Source organism: Symphalangus syndactylus, chromosome 18, assembly GCF_028878055.3.
Source record: "Symphalangus syndactylus isolate Jambi chromosome 18, NHGRI_mSymSyn1-v2.1_pri, whole genome shotgun sequence".
In the NCBI taxonomy this organism is placed as follows: domain Eukaryota; kingdom Metazoa; phylum Chordata; class Mammalia; order Primates; family Hylobatidae; genus Symphalangus; species Symphalangus syndactylus.
In genome coordinates this window covers 84,300,655-84,319,494 of record NC_072440.2, presented here as the reverse complement: position 1 = coordinate 84,319,494, position 18,840 = coordinate 84,300,655, and the positions used below count along the sequence as shown (strand labels likewise).

Here is an 18,840-nt window from a genome sequence, read left to right as displayed (position 1 = left end):
GATTTCTGCTCAACTCATTATTTTATACAATAAGCTCAGACGAATACCCAATTTGGATAGTTACGCTTGACAAAACACTTTACTTCATTTAGTCCTCACAACAACCCTGTGAGGTAGGCACATTCTCGGAGGTAAAATGACGTGGGCAAAGTTCCCTGGCTCGTTTGGGGAAAGGCTCAGCAGCCGGGCCAAGAAAGGTCTTTGGGGGTGCAAATCTTTGGAGGGCAGGTCTTTGGGGAGCGCTTTGAGTAATATTAGAGGTTTCACTAAACCCTGGCCTCTTACGTCCCCTCCCCTGAGATTTACCTTTACAGACTCAAATTCTTTCATGCCAGGAAGACAGGCTGAGGGCTTCCAAAACCTGCAGCTCATACTCAAAGCTAGCACTGTCTATCCCTGGAGACCCAGCCCGTTGGGCGCATAGCGCACGGCACGCCTCCTCCCCCGAGCCGCAGACTGAGTGGCCCCAGACTAACCTGACCAGGTCGGTCATGCAGGAGCCCACCACTACCACCGCCGCCACCTCCTCTTGCCACTGCCTCCGGGGTTCCCCAGATGCCGCCATCGCTCAACGGCGCTGCTGTCCAACCTGGACGGTAACCTCTGCCCTTTGCCCGACCCCGTAACCAGAGACGCCACTCCTGCCCTCCCTAACGACGCGGGCCTTTCAGATGCCTACGCGGGTCGCCCACTTGACTGCCCGAAATCACCCCGCCCACCAAGTGTCCCCTCTTCTTCCTGGAATAGTCTCCGTGCACAGCCTCACGTAACAGGGCCCTCCTGATATGGCGAGACTCCGCGCTCCTCGCCACTCACTGGGCAGGCGCTGAGGAAGGAACTGTCAGGCACCGCGGGGACGCCTTTCCGAGCGCCCGGCTCGGCGCGGCGCGGGGGCGCGCACGCCGCCCAGCTCCGGGGCCGCAGAGGGGGCGGGGCGGGACGTCCGGGGAGTGCGCACGCATCCTGCCCGCGGCGCGCGCGCAGGTCGGTGCGTCGGTCGGGGGCGCGCTCGGGTACCTGTACCCCACGTAGTCGCCGGTTACCGATCGGACTAAGTTCCAGGTACCTGGACTGGGGCTGGTGCGGGGAGGTTGGATCCCGAGTCGCACAGGTGGCGTGGAGAACTGTGGTTTAAATATGGCCAGGGGACTCGCCTCCTCTTCCTATAGGGAAGGCCCCCGTTCCAAAGATGCCCTTCTCATCCCCATCACGCTGATCCCCTCAAGAACGAGCCCCCAAGGCCAGAGGCGTCTCTTTCTCCATATCTGGCCCATCCCCTGGTCCCTGTAAACCCCGAGTATTAGTTCCTTGTTGCCTGATGAGGGGAATCATACAGTTTGGAAGAGGGGAGAGTGTCCCTTTTAAGACGTCCCCTAGCGTGGGGTGGTCATTCTTCGGGTCTGAGCTAACTTGTTTTTCTCGTATGTTGCCCCTTGGGGGAAATTGCTTCCCCAGTGTAACTTCCCTCGTGCGCTGTATGACGTCGACGTGACGCAGCAGGATGCCACCCCTTTCCGTTCCATGACGTCAGCAGGGCACATGTTTCCGTGTTTGTCATCTCATTTTAATTGCAAGAACCTGGATGGTGCTTTAGACGTCTTTGTAATCCCCAGGCCTCTCATCAAAGGACCTTTTGTAACTTTATTTTGGGGTAGCAGACCCTTGCAAAAATTGTAATTTTGCATTTTCCTTTTGCAATACGTCAAAATCAGGAAATACAAATTGCAGGAGTAGCATTCAGGGGACTCTGACCACCGTAAATATTTGTATATCTGGGGTGTATTATAGTGCTGCCATGCGTAAGAGTTACTACCGGCGGTTACTGCCTGTCCATGTACCCGGTTCACTACACCAAAGGACCAGTGTTTTTGGCTAAGTGACCTCTGATTTTGGAGTCATTGTATTCCACTCCCCACCCCACCCCCTTTTTTTTTTTAGAGAAGTCACACCTCCTCGTGGTTGAAATAGATTTTACTACTGCGTGAAACCTTGCACTGTCAAAAAATAGTATTATGGCTGCCCTGGAAATAAAGAGAACTCATTCCCTAAGGTGTCATCCTAAAGTCACGACCGTTGCTGAATTAGAATGTATTGTTGTCACTTAGTATGGTTTGGCTTCTAGAGCAAGGTTGTTCCCTTTAACATTTGACTAGTGAATCACTCAGACCAGGTTCAGCAGTAGGCCAGCAATAGTCCAGTTTATTTCTAGTGGTAAAGCAATCATTTGTTTAAATTTGTTACTTTTTGTCTGTTCATATTTTATAAGATACACGCTTTACAAAATCACCTTGATGCTTTTCTCTTTGGTGATACAAGTTACCAATGTTTATTCGAGAGAAAGATGGGTATAGTGGACTTGGAGAATCCGGATTCGGATTCTGATCCTCCAGCTTCCAACATTCAACAAGTTACTTTATTTTGCTGAGCTTTAATTTTCTATTTGTCAAGTTTCTTTAGCTTCCACTTGTCAAATGGGAACAATTATTGTTCTCAGGGAACAAAGTTGGGGGGATGTAAATGAAATTACAGATAGAGATGAGTAATATAATGCCTGATAATGGGTAGATAGATGTCTAGAATGTGTTGGTTCTGTTTCCTTCTTTTGCAGAAACAAGAGATAAAGTAATAATAGGTACTGTGGGGAAAAAACACAGAAGAACAATTCTGTAATATAGGTGAGACCCTTTTGCTTTTTTATAAGATGGGTATATTTGTACTTAGCATATGACTTTGATAAACATTCCTTCAAGAATTGTGACATAGACATGAAGGTGGAAATGTTGGCGAATAGAAAAAAAATAGGCTTCAAAATTATGTGGATTAGTATACTGTTCAGAATGAAATTATAATAATTACCCATATTATCTGCAAACTGGGAATTAAAATTCTTTACTACCTCAGGCTTGTGAAGATCAACTGCAGTAATATATATGGATGCTCCTTATAAGTGATAAAATGTTTAAAAAAGTACATGATTTTTATGATTGGTAGTACAGTGTTAGATGTTTAGTCTTACTTTGAAATGAGAGAATAGTCAGGGGGCGGTCATCTGTTAAGTGGTCAGAAGAAGAGCTTGTTTTATATTTACAAAAAGGATGATTTTGGAATGAAGTATGAATATAAAGGTGTTAATCTCGAAGATACTTCTGGTTGTCATCACTATATAGGGTCAAAGTGTTATTATTTTTTGAGCTATAAATTAGCAAATAAATTTATTATTTACTATCTGAAATAATAAACTGAAACAGGTTCTACTTTTCAACATTTATTTTAGCAAGGACTTGTAAGTTTTCATGTGGTATAATGTATGAAAACTAGAACCAGAGCATCATTTACTGGTAACTTGCTGGAAATTAATTTTCTTTTGATGTGGCATTATTCTTTAAAATTGAGGAGGGAAATGATCATTTGAATCAACTTGTTCCTCTGAAGGAAGAGGCTTTCATTTAGAAATCTATTAAGAAGAATTCTTGTACTCCCTCCCCCAGCCCTATGAGTTTCCAGATAATTTAGATATGATGTATTGGTTCTACTTTTGTGGTTTTAAGTGTAAGGACTTAGTGCCTTAAAGTCAAATATCTTAAGATCCATGTTAGTCTGTGTTGCTTGATAGCTGCATAGGTGTATGTTTTCATAATTTAATTGTCATGTAGATTTTTGCTATATCTGTCCATTGGATTTTGTTATATCTATTCCCCTACCAAATTTTGGGGAGGGGGCACATTATCTTCTCTCCATACTGAAATATTTCTCTAACTTTTGTCCCCTTACTCATTTATTTATTAAAAAATGTTTATTGAGTATTTAGCATGTGCCAGATATTTCTGTTAAACCCTGGGGATTCAAAACATAGTCCCTGCAGGGAAGAGATCACGTAAGCAGGTAGTTATACTACACTGTGGATGGAAAGGTATTAAGAAAGGTGTATCAGCAGTAGGTCGGGCGCAGTGGCTCACACCTGTAATCCCAGCACTTTGGGAGGCCATGGTGGGTGGATCATGAGGTCAAGAGATCGAGACCATCCTGGCCAACCTGATGAAACCCCGTCTCTACTAAAAATACAAAAATTAGCTGGGTGTGGTGGCATGCGCCTGTAGTACCAGCTACTCGGAAGGCTGAGGCAGGAGAATCACTTGAACCCGGGAGGCGGAGTTTGCAGTGAGCCAAGATTGCGCCACTGCGCTCCAGCCTGGCAACAGAGTGAGACTCTGTCTCAAAAAAAAAAAAAAAAGAAAGAAAGATATATCAGCAGTAAATAATTTCTAGTAAGTAATAGCTTCAAGCAGGTCAACCTGTTGTAGAGTTTTATATGGTATTATCCATCAAGTTTTTACTCCTTGTGGGGACACACAGGGAGAGATTGCTAACTCAGTGATGTGTGTGTTTTTGTGTTGGGATAGAGAATTGTTAGCAAGGGCTCCTTGGACTCAGCTAAAGTAGAACGAGTCAGTTGTGAGATAGAGTGGGACCACTTTGAGTAGAGTGTGGCAGTGTAGAAATCAGCTTTGGGAAGGAAGAAGGAATTGTATTTCAGGAGTTCCTTCTGTTCCTGAAAAGCAGTGATGTAGTCCCAGTCTTGAGTAGCTGAGCAGCAGCGAGGTGGTTTCTTCTGGAGGATCATTGGAAGAGGCTGCGCTAGAGATGGGAAATGAATTGTTTGTTCATGCAAGAGGAACTGCTGTATGCTGTCCAGTTTTCAGGCAGCGTGTTGTATCTAGTCCATTTGTAAGCCCTGATCATTATTCTTTCCTTCTGCTTTCAGTGGTGATTTACAAGTGAAGTTAAAATGTCCCCAGAAGTGGCCTTGAACCGAATATCTCCAATGCTCTCCCCTTTCATATCTAGTGTGGTCCGGAATGGAAAAGTGGGACTGGATGCTACAAACTGTTTGAGGATAACTGACTTGAAATCTGGGTATGTACCAGAATGAATTCAGTGAATGTACCAGAACCAATTCAACCTTTACCTAATGACAGCCCTTCCTTACCAGACTCATAAAAATTGACCACCACAGAAACCCACCAAGTCATCATCTCATCATATGTTGATTCAGTTGGTTTTGTTCAGTTCTTGACATTTTATGTTTCAGGTTATTTTATTTGTGTTGTGGGCCATTGTTTTATGACTAGAATGTTCATGTCTTTTTTTATGTTTTTTCTTTGTGAAGAGCATGCTGTCAGAGTTTTAAAAGTGTGTTTTTCATTCATTGGCTTGTTTTCTTATTGTGTTTGCTGCAGTCCAGCAACAAACATATTCTGAATCTGATACCATTTGGTAAACTCTCTTAATATGAAAATTATAATAGCCAAAATGGGTCATTTCTCACAATGGGGTTGAAACAGCAAGATCTCACACCTAGAAATGTTGCATTAAAAAACAGATTTTTTTTCCTGAAACAAATTTAGATTTACAAAGAGCTACAAAAATACTACAGGAAATTAGCATTGTTATAATATTGTTAATTGTTCTACAGGTCTTATTTGAATTTTGCCAGTCTTTCCATTAATGCCTTTTTTTGTTCCAGGATCCAATCATCATATCTCCTTAGTCTCCCCAACAGTGACATTTCCTCAAGTTTTCTTTGCCTATCATGACCTTGACACTTTTAAAGAGTACTGGCTACTTATTTTGTAAAACGTGCACCCACATGGGTTTGTCTAATGTTTTCTTTTCATTAGAGTGAAAAATACGTTTTTTCCCCAAGTGTAGTACGGATGTGTTGTTGTACCATCCTCAATGCATCAGATCAGGGAATATATGATATCCATATGCCTTTTTACTACTAAGTTAACTTTGATAACTTGGTTAAGTGATCACTGTAAAGTTAACTGATTTTTCTCCTTGTAATTAGTTAAGTACTGTATTTTGCTGAGTGATGCTTTGAGACTTTGCAAATATCCAGTTTCTCATCATCCTTTTGTCCATTAATTTCAGCATCCATGGATGATTCTTGCCTATAACTATTACTACTCTGGTCCTTGTCTAAGCGTGCTTTTTCTCTTTTTCTCATTCCTCCCCATTTATTAATTTGAATTCTACTATAAAGAAACACTCTTCCTTCTCCTTCAGTTATTTATTTATTCAGTCATTTACTTATGCCAGTATGAATTTTTAGGTATTTATTTTCCTCTGTGGGTTATAAATTAAATATTATTATCATTTATTTTGTTGGTCAGTTGCTCCAGCTTTTTGTCATTGAGAGCTCTATCAAGTGGCATTTGGGTCCTTTTGACATATCCCCATCATTTTTGAGTACTTTCTTACTAGAAATGTTGCCTTTTTTTTTTTAAGGTGGAGGAAATTTCACCAGACCCTGGGATTTGTGGGAGGCATAGCCATTGGGCACTAGGGCAAGTTTGCACGGGCCATGCTCGAGGTACCTTCTTGGATATGGCATCCACAAATGAAGCTGTCAATATGAACAAAGATGCAGCCAGGAATCTCACTGACCTGGTACAGGGCCTCCTCCTGAAGAAGGCGCCATGGCTTGGGCAGGGGCAGCTAGCTTTAGAATGAGTGGGGCTCCTCGGGCACACACTGTACTACTGTTGTCTAGTCTGGTTAGTATAGACAACAAAGATGATGGCTGGGGTAGGGGCAGCCTAGATTCCAGGTGGTAGAGTTGTTCCTTTCAAGGGCATCCACCTTTTGCCATTTCCCATCTCTCTCCGCTTAGGTGCACCTGGAATCACTGGGCCAGGGCCCCAGGCCCCAGTCTGGCAGCCAGATGTGCCGATAGAAGCCTAGTCTCTGCAGAAACTGTTCTCTAAGAGTTAGATCCATCACATACTTGAACCCTACCTCGGTTGGGCTGGCTCCAGGTAGGATTAAGTTGAGCCAGCACTCAGGCTAGTGGCTAGGGTATGTCAAAGTTTCCACTTCTTCCACTGGTAGGTCTCATTATCTATTGTGTCCACCTCCTCCATGAAATTCTCGTACATCTTGTCATAGAGGATGCACACCATATTGTCCTCTTCACTAGGCTCCAGCAACTGGGCCAGCAGCTTGTGCCCAGCTGAGTCTGGAGCTGCTTGTGCCCAACTGGGTCCACATTGCTCAGCTGGGTCTGCCACTGCTTCCCAGGTGACAGAGAGCTTGTGGTCTCTGTGAAAGATCTCTGGTGATGCTCATATCAGTGTCTCTGTGGGTAGTACTTTTCACACACGTCCACCATGATGTCACATAAAGCTGATTTTTCAAGGTCCTCAGTCTGCACCCTCTCTGCATCCCGTAGTCTGGCAGGAGGCAAAACAATGTGCATGTCAGTGTCTTGTCACAGTGAATGGTGCCCTTGTGTGTCTCCATTCATGGCGGTGCCATGAGGTTGTTGTGGGATCATTTGGGTAACAGGATGGACTCTGAGACAAGCATGCAGTGCTGGGTTTGGAGGGGTGTTAGCAGTGGCGGCAGCAACAGTAAAAGCAGAAATGTTGTATTCTTGATTCTCTTTCATCCTTTTCCTTGTTAGTCTCTTTTGCCTTTTGCCGTCTACACACCTTGCTGTTGTTTGACTAAGCTAAAGACTTGGGTATAAGAATACTGACTTAACATTCTTTAGTGGTAAGATAAAAAACTAAGATACTTCTTTGGAATAGTAGGATGCTTTTGAAAACATCTGATATTATCCTCAGTTTCATTAATCAAATACTTACGGAGCATTTACTATTTGCTAGCCGTTTTGCTAGTGTTAGGTTAGCTGCTTTTTTGTTGAGGCAAGAGGATTTGGTAGAAAGAACTCTGGTGGAGTTGATAAGAAGAAAGTCATAACTTTTTTTTTTTCTTCTAAAGGTTAACTATACACATTAGGGGATTTATAAATTAACTCTCATCCTTAGATAAGCCGGGGATTGGAAAGCGACTTTTTAGGTTTTTTTTTTTTTTACTGGTTTAGGATTTTTGCCATTTAGTCAAGCAGCAGGCCTGGTGCTCAGACAGACTTCCCCAGCTTATAAATGGTGGTAGGAAGTGGGGATTCGGAAATAGAGACTGTGTATAAGATTCATTCAGTCTGAATTTCCACATTATTATAGACAATCTAGATACAGATTGGAGCCTCCTAAATTACAAAATGCTTTCTTTAGATGTACTCCATCTCTAATTGAAGTCATCAAGATCAGATCTCAAAAGGGTATTTTCCAGTTTCCCTCACTGTAATTTTTGGCATGCAGAAAGTAGAGTGATGTACTTCCTTTACTGTGCTCATTTCTTCTCAGTTTGTGGTTTTGACTTTGATTTCCTCTTTCTGGGATCTTTAAATCAGTATATTTTTCTTCTGGGTCTGAGAATAAAAAGATTTTCAAATGGATCACTGGATATTTCAGAGTAACTCTTCAGGATTTTCCCACACTTTCATGTTTCTTTCCTTCTTTGATTAAAAATAGCATCTTTATGTCTGCATTGTGCTCATCTCTTTTTTTCTGTGTTTTTGAAGATTTAAAACTGTTGGTCTTTTCATAAGTTCCTTTGGTTCAACAAGATTGTGCCTAATCCTATTTTCTTTTCCTTCACACCTCAGGTCTTCTGGACCTAGCCTATCTTGCATTTTACTGCTAGGAACAAACACATTAAGGATTTTCTTCTTTTATTGGAATGGGGTGAGCTTGGAGAAAAGAAGGCATTTCAGATGTCCATTGATAGTCTTAAGTCTGTGTAGCCAGAGGCAGTTCCCATTTTCTCACTGGATCTCAATTTTTTATCCTTGAAATGAAAAATCAGATTAGATGACTAAGGTTTTTGCAGGTCAAAAGTCCTGCAAAAACAACTCAAATGTCCATCAAGTGATGAATGGATAAACAAATTCGACATATCAAAAATAGAATATTATTTAACCATAAAAAGTAGTGAAGTACTGATTCGTAGTACATGATGAACCTTGAAAACATTGTGCTAAGTGAGAGAAGCTCATTACAAAAGGTCACATAATATATGATTCCATTTATGTGATGTGTCCAGAATAGTCTAATCCGTAGAGACACAAAGTAAATTAGTGGGTGCCAGAGGCTGGGGGAATCAGAAGTGACTGCTTGAGTGTGGGGTTTCTTTTTGGAGTAACAAAAATGTTGTACAATTAGATAGTGGTGAAGGTTGCATAGCTTTGGGAATATATGAAGAATGATCAAATTGCACACTTTACAGTGATTTTATGGTATGTAAATTATATCTCAGTAAAGCTGTCATTAAAAACAAAAAACAAAAAACAAACAACCTGAGCTGGGCACGGTGGTACACGCTTGTAGTCCCAGCTACTCGGGAGGCTGAGACAGGTGGATCACTTGAGCCCAGGAGTTTGAGACCAGCCTGGGCAACATAGCTAGACCCCTTCTCTAAACAAAAAAAAAAAAAATAAATAAAACCAACCCATCAACCAGGAATGTTCATTGACCTGAATATACAGGAAGTAGAAATAAATCTTTCTTTTTTAGCATGTCACAGACATTCTTTTCAGAGGTAATGAAGACCTGACAGGGGCCTGATGGCTAGTAGACTGGTGACTGGTATATGTAAACTGATATCAGCCTGAAATTCTTACTCTTTGTATCAGTATCCTGAGAAACCAATTACATTTTTCAGCATAAAGTCTTGTTGCTTCTTTTTCACAGATTCCCTTTTGGGTGTTCTCAAATTCCTGAATGTTTAGTTGAAGATTTAAGTGCAAATAGTGGGATCTGATGACAAATTTGAAATGAATCCACTAGTCCTAGCGTTTTTTTTTTTTTTTTTTTTTTTTTTTTTCTGAGACGGAGTTTCGCTCTTGTTGCCCAGGCTGGAGTGCAATGGCGCGATCTCGGCTCACTGCAACCTCTGCCTTCTGGGTTCAAGCGATTCTCCTGCCTCAGCCTCCTTAGTAGCTACAGCGCCCGCCACCATGCCTGGCTAATTTTTTGTATTTTTAGTAGAGATGGGGTTTCATCATGTTGGCTAGGCTGGTCTCAAACTCCTGACCTCAGGTGATCCACCCACCTTGGCCTCCCAAAGTGCTGGGATTACAGGCATAAGCCACTGTGTCTGGCCTAGTCCTAGCTTTTTCTGGACTAACTGCCTGAAAAATAGGTGAAATGGCATTTAATGACATTTAATATGTATGGAATTTACTTTCTTTAGCTTAAAAAAAGAAATAAAAATACCTCTACCCACATTCATAAAATGATGTGAAAGGCCTCGTTAATCTGGAACATTATTGATGCCTTTTGTGTAGTCCTTGTCTGAAAGATTCAGGGAAGTTCTTTAGAAGTTCATTAACAATTCCTTCTTCAATCCTTCCATCAGCCGAAGTGTGAATTTCTCATTTCTGTAACAAAACAGTGACAGAGTTAGGGAAAAGAATGGCTTCTTTTTGGTATGTCACTTTTGGCATTTCCCTTTCTTTTAGATCTTCAGCAGACACAGTTATGAGAGGTAGGATCTACATGTCTAATTTCTATTAACTGAAAGAGGTATACCCTATAGGACATGGTATAAATAAAAGGTATAAAACAAGGAGACAATTTTTAAAGGTCACAAGAACCACTCTTATTACATGTGTCCACTTGGCCTTGAAGAGATAAGGTCTAAGTGTCTGTATTCTAGATCTGGTTCATAGGCGAAGTAGGCAAGAACCTAATCGAAGCAAGATTTCTTTTTTTTTTTTTAAATAGCAATTAATGTATATTTCTCTTACGGTACCTAGATTTTTCTACCTTACTTAAGACTATGTATGTTTCTAAACTCCATTGCTAGGCCATCAGTATCTTAAGGGCCAAGTTCTTGTTTAATTTATGTTTATACCTCCTTAAGGTCTATCTTGGTACTTTTCACATGTAATGTAGTAAGTAGGATTTGAATGGATGAATGAATGAGTTAGATGTTTTCCTTGAGAAACTACTTGTTTTGGGGGTCAGAGTGGTTTGTTCTTGTGGTTTGGAAGGATTTTTATTGGCCTGATAGTGTATTGCTTACATTCTGTTATGCATAATTCTTTTTAATGACATTCCCTGAAATGAGTTGACATTTTTGAAATTATAGTAGGCTGGGTGCGGTGGCTCACGCCTGTAATCTCAGCACTTTGGGAGGCCGAGGCAGGCATATCACAAGGTCAGGAGATTGAGGTCATCCTGGCTAACACGGTGAAACCCTGTCTCTACTAAAAATACAAAAAATTAGCTGGGCATGGTGGCAGGTGCCTATAGTCCCAGCTACTCGGGAGGCTGAGGCAGGAGAATGGTGTGAACCCAGGAGGTGGAGCTTGCAGTGAGCTGAGATCACGCCACTGCACTCCAGCCTGGGCGACAGAGGGAGACTGTCTCAAAAAAAAAAAAAAAAAAAAAGAAATTATAGTAAAGTGTATTATCTAATACTGGATTTACTCTTCCAGGTAAAATACAGGCTGAGATCTGAAGGGACCAAATTATTAATTTTAGGGAATTACTCCATGAGCTTACTGAACGTTTATTAGTTCTTTGCTCTGTGTTAATTTGATCACAAGCATGTGCTATTTGTAAGATGCCATATTTTGTCATTTTTAGTGATTTTTCTAATCTTGAAAATGTCTAAGTGTCTGTTCAGCATTCTGGACTGATGCCTGGCAAATACAACAGTGAGGAAAGCAGAGAGGGCTCACTGCAACCTGTGGCAGCTGAGCCTCAGTATCTTTTTTCAGCATATTGCAGTGACTCAACCTTACTGGCACATGGCTGTGTTTGGGGCATCTGCTGTGACATCTCATCCGCCCACAACTACCTATTGCATTTTTTTGTCCATGTTCTGAATTTCATTACTTAGTTAAAAATAGATACTCAGTGTAAGTACTTGATTACTAAATAGATAGAACACTTTTAAAGGATGAGTGCTGTAAGCTTTGAAGACTGATCTCAGTTTGGCTGCATGAGTCTCTCTAGCTGGCAATCTGAATCTTTATTAGCCTTGTGTCTGGAAGGAAGCTGCTGCCCTGGGAGGCAATAGTTTAATTTTTGTCTATGGCCATACCACCTTGATTGCACCCAATCTCGTCTGAAGATGGGCAGTTTTTAATAGTTTAGATTTAGTTGTTCACTTGACTTTTCTGTACTTTTCCCTGATCTCATTCCCCTTTTTCCCCACGCCTGTCTTCATACTTTATGTATTCATTATACATAAATATATTCCTCAACGGTATTATTTTGCATGTTTAAAAAGTTTGTACAAATGATACACTATATATATTCATCTGTATCTTGCCCATTTTGCTTAGTATAAAGTTAATGAAATTTATCTGTGTTGATTTTTACAGCTTTGGTTCTTTCCTTTGTGCTGATATTTTGTATTCCATTGTATGAATATGCCCTTAATTTTAAATTCATTCTTCTACTGATTGACTGTTACACTGTTTAAATTATTTTTTTGACAAAGAGTGCCACAGTGAACATTCTGTCACATGTGCACAAGAAAATATGTATGAGAATATTTTCTGGGACAGTTTTTTGAACTGAGTGTATTTACCCATTAGTGGTTGTAAAATCAATTGAGTGAGTCACCCCAACATTAAAAAATGAATGAGAACAAAATGGAAACTCTCAAAATGTGTCACAGTAAGAATTAGCACTGTTTTGTGAATTTTCATTTCAGTTAAATAAGTAAGTATGTGTATGCTGGCTCATAATGAAAATAATGTGTGATCAAAAATTTGAAAGCTACTCATCAAAGGTATGTTCCTAGAAATAGAATTACTAGCTCTTAAGATGTATACATCTTCTATTTTATTAGATATTGCGAGATTGAATCAATTTCCTTCCATCAGAAATGAGTTTCTACTATTCTGTATAGCCTCACCAGTACTTGATATTGTCAGACTTACATTTTTGCCAAGCTGATGAGGTGCGACCTGGTATCTCATTATGGTTTTAATTTGCACTTCTGTGATTGCTATTGTGGTGAAAAGTCTTTTAATATGCTTATTGGCAATTCAGTTTCTTCCTTTGGGATATCCTTTGTTCATCTTTTAAGTGGATTGTTTGTATATTTCTATAGATTTTAAAGCATTCTTTATATATTTTGGATACTGATCTTTTGGTAATTACATGTATTACAAATATCTGCACAAAGTCTGTGGCATATATTCTTATTTTAGTGCTCCTGACATCCAAGAGTTTTGATTTTGATGAAGTTACATTCTACAGTATTTTCTTTTTTAGATTTGAATATATGTGCCTGTGTGCACGTGTGTGTGTGTGTGTGTGTGTGTGTGTGTGTGAGGGAGAGAGAGAGAAAGAGAGTTTTAAGAAATCTGGGCCTATCCAGAAGTCACACATCTTTCTTTAAGAATTTTAAAGTTTTCCTGTTTCCTTTTTTGGTCTTTAAATTGGAATTTATTTTTTCTGTAATATGGAGTGAGACAAAGATATTGTCTCCCCTACCCCCCCACCATATGGATAATTGGTTGACCTAGCCTCATTTATTGAGAAGGCCATCCTTGCCCATGGATGTCAAGTTTATATCACACATGGGCCTGTTGCCAGGCTTTCTGTTTTGGTCAGTCAGCCTCATTGTCCTTGTGCCAGTTCCATACTTTCTTAACTATTACAGTCTTGTGAAATGTCATGATAGCCAGTAGGACAAATTCCCGCCTTCCATCTTGTTCTAATTCTTAAAATTTGTCTTGCTTAACCCCGTGTTCTACATACCTTTTTGTAACCTCATTTAAATAGTTGTATACTGTTTCGTTAGGAAACATACCATAATTTAGTTAACAAAAAAATCCTCTTTTTAATTAATTGAGAAAGAGAAATGAAGGGAGATTACCCTGATGAGAGGCAAATTGAGAACTGAAGGTTAGAGAAGCTCTCTCTGAGGAACTGAGATTTAAGTTGAATCATGAAATAGATGAAATAGATGAATAGATGAGAAGTCCCCCCTTCTCATTAGGGGATACGTTCCAAGACCTCCCCCAGTAGATGCCTGAAACCTCTGATGGAACTCTGTTGCCGTCAGTCAGAACACGTTTATGCTGGTGTCTTCCACCCACAAATTTAATGCCTTTTCTATCTCAACTGAGCACGTAGCACACGCTGTAGCTGTTATTTTTGCAATTTGAGGTGCAAAGCAAAACTAGCACAAATTTCTTTTTCCTTCTTCACAATTTCATGGATAGAAGATTTGTTCTTATGTTAGGTCTTAGCAACATCAGCATATGATTTTTTTTTCATTCCTTATTAAGTCAAGAACGTTTACCTTTTTCCTTAAAGGAAGCACTTTATGGCTTGTTGTTAGTGTATCTGAATTGCCAGCATCACTACTCTTGTGCTTTCCCGAAGCACTTTGTTAAGTAAAATAAGGATTACTTGAAGTCAAGCACTGCTGTACCATGGCAGTTGATCTGATCACCAAGACAGCGACTAAGTGACTAATGGGTGGGTAGTGTAGACAGCTATGCTGGACAGAGGGATGAGTCATGTCCTAGGCGGGACACAGCTGGAAGGTGTGAGAACAATCTCAGAACAGCATGCAATTTAAAACTTATGAATTGTTTCTGGAATTTTCCATTTAATATTTTCAGACCAAACATTGCGTTTTCTTGACCAAGGGTCAGGGTTGGCCAAGGGTGACTGAAACCACAGAAAGCAAAACCATAGATAAGGGGGGACTACTATACATCAAAAGTCTTAAATTTGTATACTTCTTGGCCCAGTAATTAAAATTTTGCTGATACATAGGAATATATGCATCCATATGGGCACATTTTATTTTATGGTCCCAGAGAAAGACCTCCAGATAATCAATCTGGCAATCCTCCAGTAAAAAGGCCAGTATGCTGCCTGATAACACTACAGTGAAGCTCAGTCGTTGACAACTCCACCTATGTATAAAGGGCTTCAAATTTACATGTTAGAGATGCATTCTTTAACAGAAATGCACAGCCAGGAATCATCAGTCTGAGGAAAGCCATCAACATGAAAGACAGAGAGCAAAACAGGGACAATGCAAGGTACAGAAGAATTTTTTTTAAAGCTATAATTAGTATCCTTGTAAAAATAAGAGAAAATACTGCATTCATGAAACTGTGACAATATATCTGTTGGGCCAACTTCTGTACCTGCCCAAATTATCAATCAAATTTAAAACTAGACATTTTCAGACTTTTAAGAACTCAAAAAATTTATCTCCTTTTCTCCCTTTCTTAGGATGCTGGTGGAATATATGCTCCAACAAAGCAAGAAGGTAAAACAAGAAAATAAGTGATTCAATACGGGAAGGGAAGACCTAAAATAATAGCTGTATGGCAGACCTAGAGAACAATCAATACAATTAAAGCAGTTCTTCTATACTGTGTTACTGTTAACTTTATTACTAGATGTTTTATCATTTAGCTGCTATTGTGTAGGAATTCAGTTGTTTACTGGCATATATGAAAGCAAACACAGAAGTTAGATTGAGGTAGAATCAGAAGATACATGGGAAAATTTACTCAATAATTCAACAATCTTTTATCAGAACACTTAATATGACTTTGGAGAAAAGAAAAATAGCCAGGACCAGAAGAAATAAAGCAAGATTTGGCTGGGGAGAGTCGGGCGTGGGCAGAAGCTGGAAGTCAGATTAGACAGGGGTTGGAACACAGGGAGCCATCTTTAGAGGGGCTGTGTGGCAGGATAATGTGATGGTAAGCATGTGGGTTTTTCAGTCAGTGAGGTCTAAGTTTGCATCCTAATTCTGCTTACAGCTTAATGGCCTTTGATAGGTCACATAACCTTCGTTGCTTCAGTTTTCTTTTAAATGGGGATGGCATTAATGACCTTATTAAGTAGTTATGGGGGTGAAATAATTCATATAAAGCACTTACAGTAGTGCTTGGTCATAATGTTCACATTATGGTGGGTGATATTATTGTATGTTATATATAATAAATCATATGTGGTATGATATATCATTATTTCACTGTGTTATTGTTGTCACATTGTTATTTTAGAATCAGGCAGTCTGTAAAGAGTGTCCATGCAAGCAGTATAACAAGAACTATTGAATAAGACCCAGGCAAGCAGAGCAAAACAGGAGCTCACTCTCATCTAACAAAACTCAGAGAAATCATGTAGCAGAAATAGATGGGAGATCCAGAGATTTTTGATTCTGAGACAGCCTTCTTTCCTTGTTCATTGCTTTTTGCAAATCTATGGAGGCAGGAGAAAAATCACCATGGCTTATTCTGACCCTGCAGGTGGATGAAACTTAGAATATTTGATTAGGTTGAAAAATGAATGGGCATGAAGATGCCAGCTGTTTTAGCAGACAAAACTTAAGAGTTTTTAACAGTCATTAGAGATTGAACACTGATTGTCTTGAGCAGATACATGCAACAGTTGTTAACAGAGGGGTGAAGAAACCTCTTAAGATAGATAATGCAGGGAGTTCTGTCTGAGGATGAAGGGCATAAGCGGTGGGCTGTTGAACTCTGCTAGTGTGGGCAGTGTGTGGGGTCATAGATGGGCAAGAATTTTGGCTGGAACTTAGGGTGTTTATCTAGGTACTAGAACATCTGGAAACTCAGTGAACAGTGCATGGTGTTGATATTTTAAGTGTTTTACTGAGGGCAGGATGTCCATCAGGAAGTATTCCTTGGGATTGCTAACCAGAAGGAAACACAGGTTCCTCTTACATTTCATATCCCAGCCCATATTCTTTTCCACCCTGGGTAGTTAGCTGCCTGTCTAGACTTTTTGTGATCATAATAGTATAATACAGTAATATAAATAATTTTAATTAAACAGTTTATGAGCCTTTTAACATTACAAAGCGCTCTTGCATATGGTGTTCTATGGCCTTTTATATTTTGTGCTTAAGATTGTAAGTGGTGTTGTTGGCCTTAACCCCGTGAAGTCTGAAATCACTTTGGGAACTTTGGCTAGGCTTCCAGAGTCTGGGGTAGTAAGTGCCAGGATAAATTTGGGTCTGGGATTTTAGGTGGTTCTGATCTTGGGCTTTTCATGCCCTCCAGTGACTTCATTTTAGGGTGACTTCATTTGGTATGGAGGTTGATGTAGGGGAAAAAGTGAAGGGAGGTAGCCAGTCTAATGTGAAAAGAAAAGTGGGTAGAAAATTCATCTAGTCTATTCCTGGCTCCACTTTACATTGTTCAAAGAAAAAGAAAATCACTCCCACTGTTGTCTTTTGTCCCCTCTATTGTGTACAATTTTTAGATAGTATTTTTGGATTCGTTTTTGTTTTATTAGGAGGACAAATTTACAAAATGCTTTGAGTTTGGAAGATAGGTGAGGGTTTTTTTTAGTACAGGTTAATATGCATATACATTTGTTTTAGGGCTCCCAATTAATTATTCTTATACCATCACTCATATGTTAAAAGTCTCCTTATGCTTACATAGAAATGTAGAACAGCCTGTTTTCCAGCTTCCATGTTACTTGAATAGTTTTACTTTTTGGTGCCGTGTTGCTTGAGAATTAATTTTGTAATCTTCCATCTCAGGGCCACATTTCTTCAGTAATTTGGTTATCTTTCTAGTGGCATGTTACGAAAGTTAAGTTTATCCCAGTGACCTTGCTTCTCTTGACTTTTTGAAAAATACATCTTTTTTTTTGTTTGTTTTCCGAAAAGGTTTTTTATCTCAACCTTTGCTCTTGCCAATTTATTGATAACAAACCTTGAATCGAGTGGAAGTTTTGGAGAACATTTTGATGTTCCACTTTTAAGTAGGTGTAATGCCCTCAGAATGATTTTTTTTTTTCATCTGTGGACTCCTGAATTTTTCATTTAAAAAACATTATTTTAAAATTTTTGTGGTTCAGTAATTACCATGTTGGGTGAATTTTGGGCTTGGCACATTATGTTTTATAATGTAAAATATACGTAACATAAATTTACAATTTTCATTATTTTTAAGTGTACACATCTTGGGCATTGAGTACATCACAAATGTGGCATTTGGAGACGTATATCTCCAAAACTTTTTTCATTTTGCAAGCCGAAACTCTGTACCATTAAACAACAACTTCCATTTCTCTTTTCCCCCAGCTACAGGCAGCCACCATTCTGGTATCTGTCTCTGAATGTGACTACTTTAGGTACCTCGCTTGATGTAAGTGAATTATGCAGTATTTACCCTTTTGTGACTGGCTTTCTTCACCTAGCATAATGTCTTCAAGGTTCATCCATATTGTAGTGTCAGAATTTCCTTTTAAAGGCTAGATAGTATTTCAATGTATGTATATATCACACTTTGTTTATCCATTCATCTATTGATAGACACTTGGGTTGCTTCTATCTTTGGCTATTGTGAATAATGCTATTAGTATGGGTGTACAAATACCTGTTTAAGTCCCTGTTTTCAGTTTTTTGGGTATATACCCAGAAGTAGAATTGCTAGATCATATGATAATTCTGTTTAATTTTTTGAGGAACCGCTATACTGTTTTCTTTCTGTTTTTAAAAATAATTTCAACCTTTATTTTAGATTCAGTGGATACATATGCAAGTTTGTTACAAGGGTATATTGTGTGATGCTGAGGTTTGGGGTAGAATTGAACCTGTCACATGGGTAGTGAGTGTAGTACTCAATAGGTAGGTTCTCTTTTTTAAAAAACAATTTTTTTTTTTTTTTTGAGATAGGGTCTCACGGGTCTCACTCTGTCACCCAGTTTGGAGTGCAGTAATATGACCACAGCTCACTGCAGCCTCAACCTCCTGGGCTCAAGCAATACTCTCACCTCAGTCTCCTGAGTAGCTGAGACTACAGCACATGCCACCACGCCTGGCTAATTTTTTGTATTTTTTTTTGGAAATGGGGTTGTGCCATGTTGCCCAGGCTGGTCTCAAACTCTTGGACTCAAGCCATCCACCCACCTTGGCTTCTCAAAATGCTGGATTACAGGCGTAAGCCTC

The 18,840-nt window shown here is 39.8% G+C and overlaps 2 protein-coding genes across 15 annotated transcripts in view; one reads left to right on the top strand and one right to left on the bottom strand.

The window, feature by feature from the left end:
• The window catches only part of RBKS (ribokinase), a 113,112-nt gene extending 112,265 nt beyond the window's left edge, over positions 1-847 (bottom strand). For all 7 annotated transcript variants that reach the window (XR_010117233.1, XM_055253184.2, XM_055253183.2 and 4 more), the window contains exon 1: positions 477-847. Coding sequence is in view for 6 of the 7 variants with exons in the window: in XM_055253184.2 (XP_055109159.2) it covers positions 477-565 (89 nt within the window). In the remaining variant the exon portion in view is untranslated. The remainder of the gene's footprint in view (positions 1-476) is intronic.
• BABAM2 (BRISC and BRCA1 A complex member 2) overlaps positions 1-18,840 on the top strand; it is a 577,548-nt gene that overhangs the window by 119,426 nt on the left and 439,282 nt on the right. For 3 of the 8 annotated variants that reach the window (XM_055253178.2, XM_055253175.2, XM_055253181.2), the window contains exons 1-3: positions 943-1,062; positions 2,609-2,675; positions 4,763-4,914. In XM_055253178.2, the coding sequence (XP_055109153.1) occupies positions 4,787-4,914 (128 nt within the window). In that variant the 5' untranslated portion in view covers positions 943-1,062; positions 2,609-2,675; positions 4,763-4,786. Of the gene's footprint in view, positions 1-941; positions 1,112-2,608; positions 2,676-4,762; positions 4,915-18,840 lie in introns of those variants that run through there. The other 5 variants (XM_055253179.2, XM_063623863.1, XM_063623864.1 and 2 more) reach the window with 4 other exon arrangements.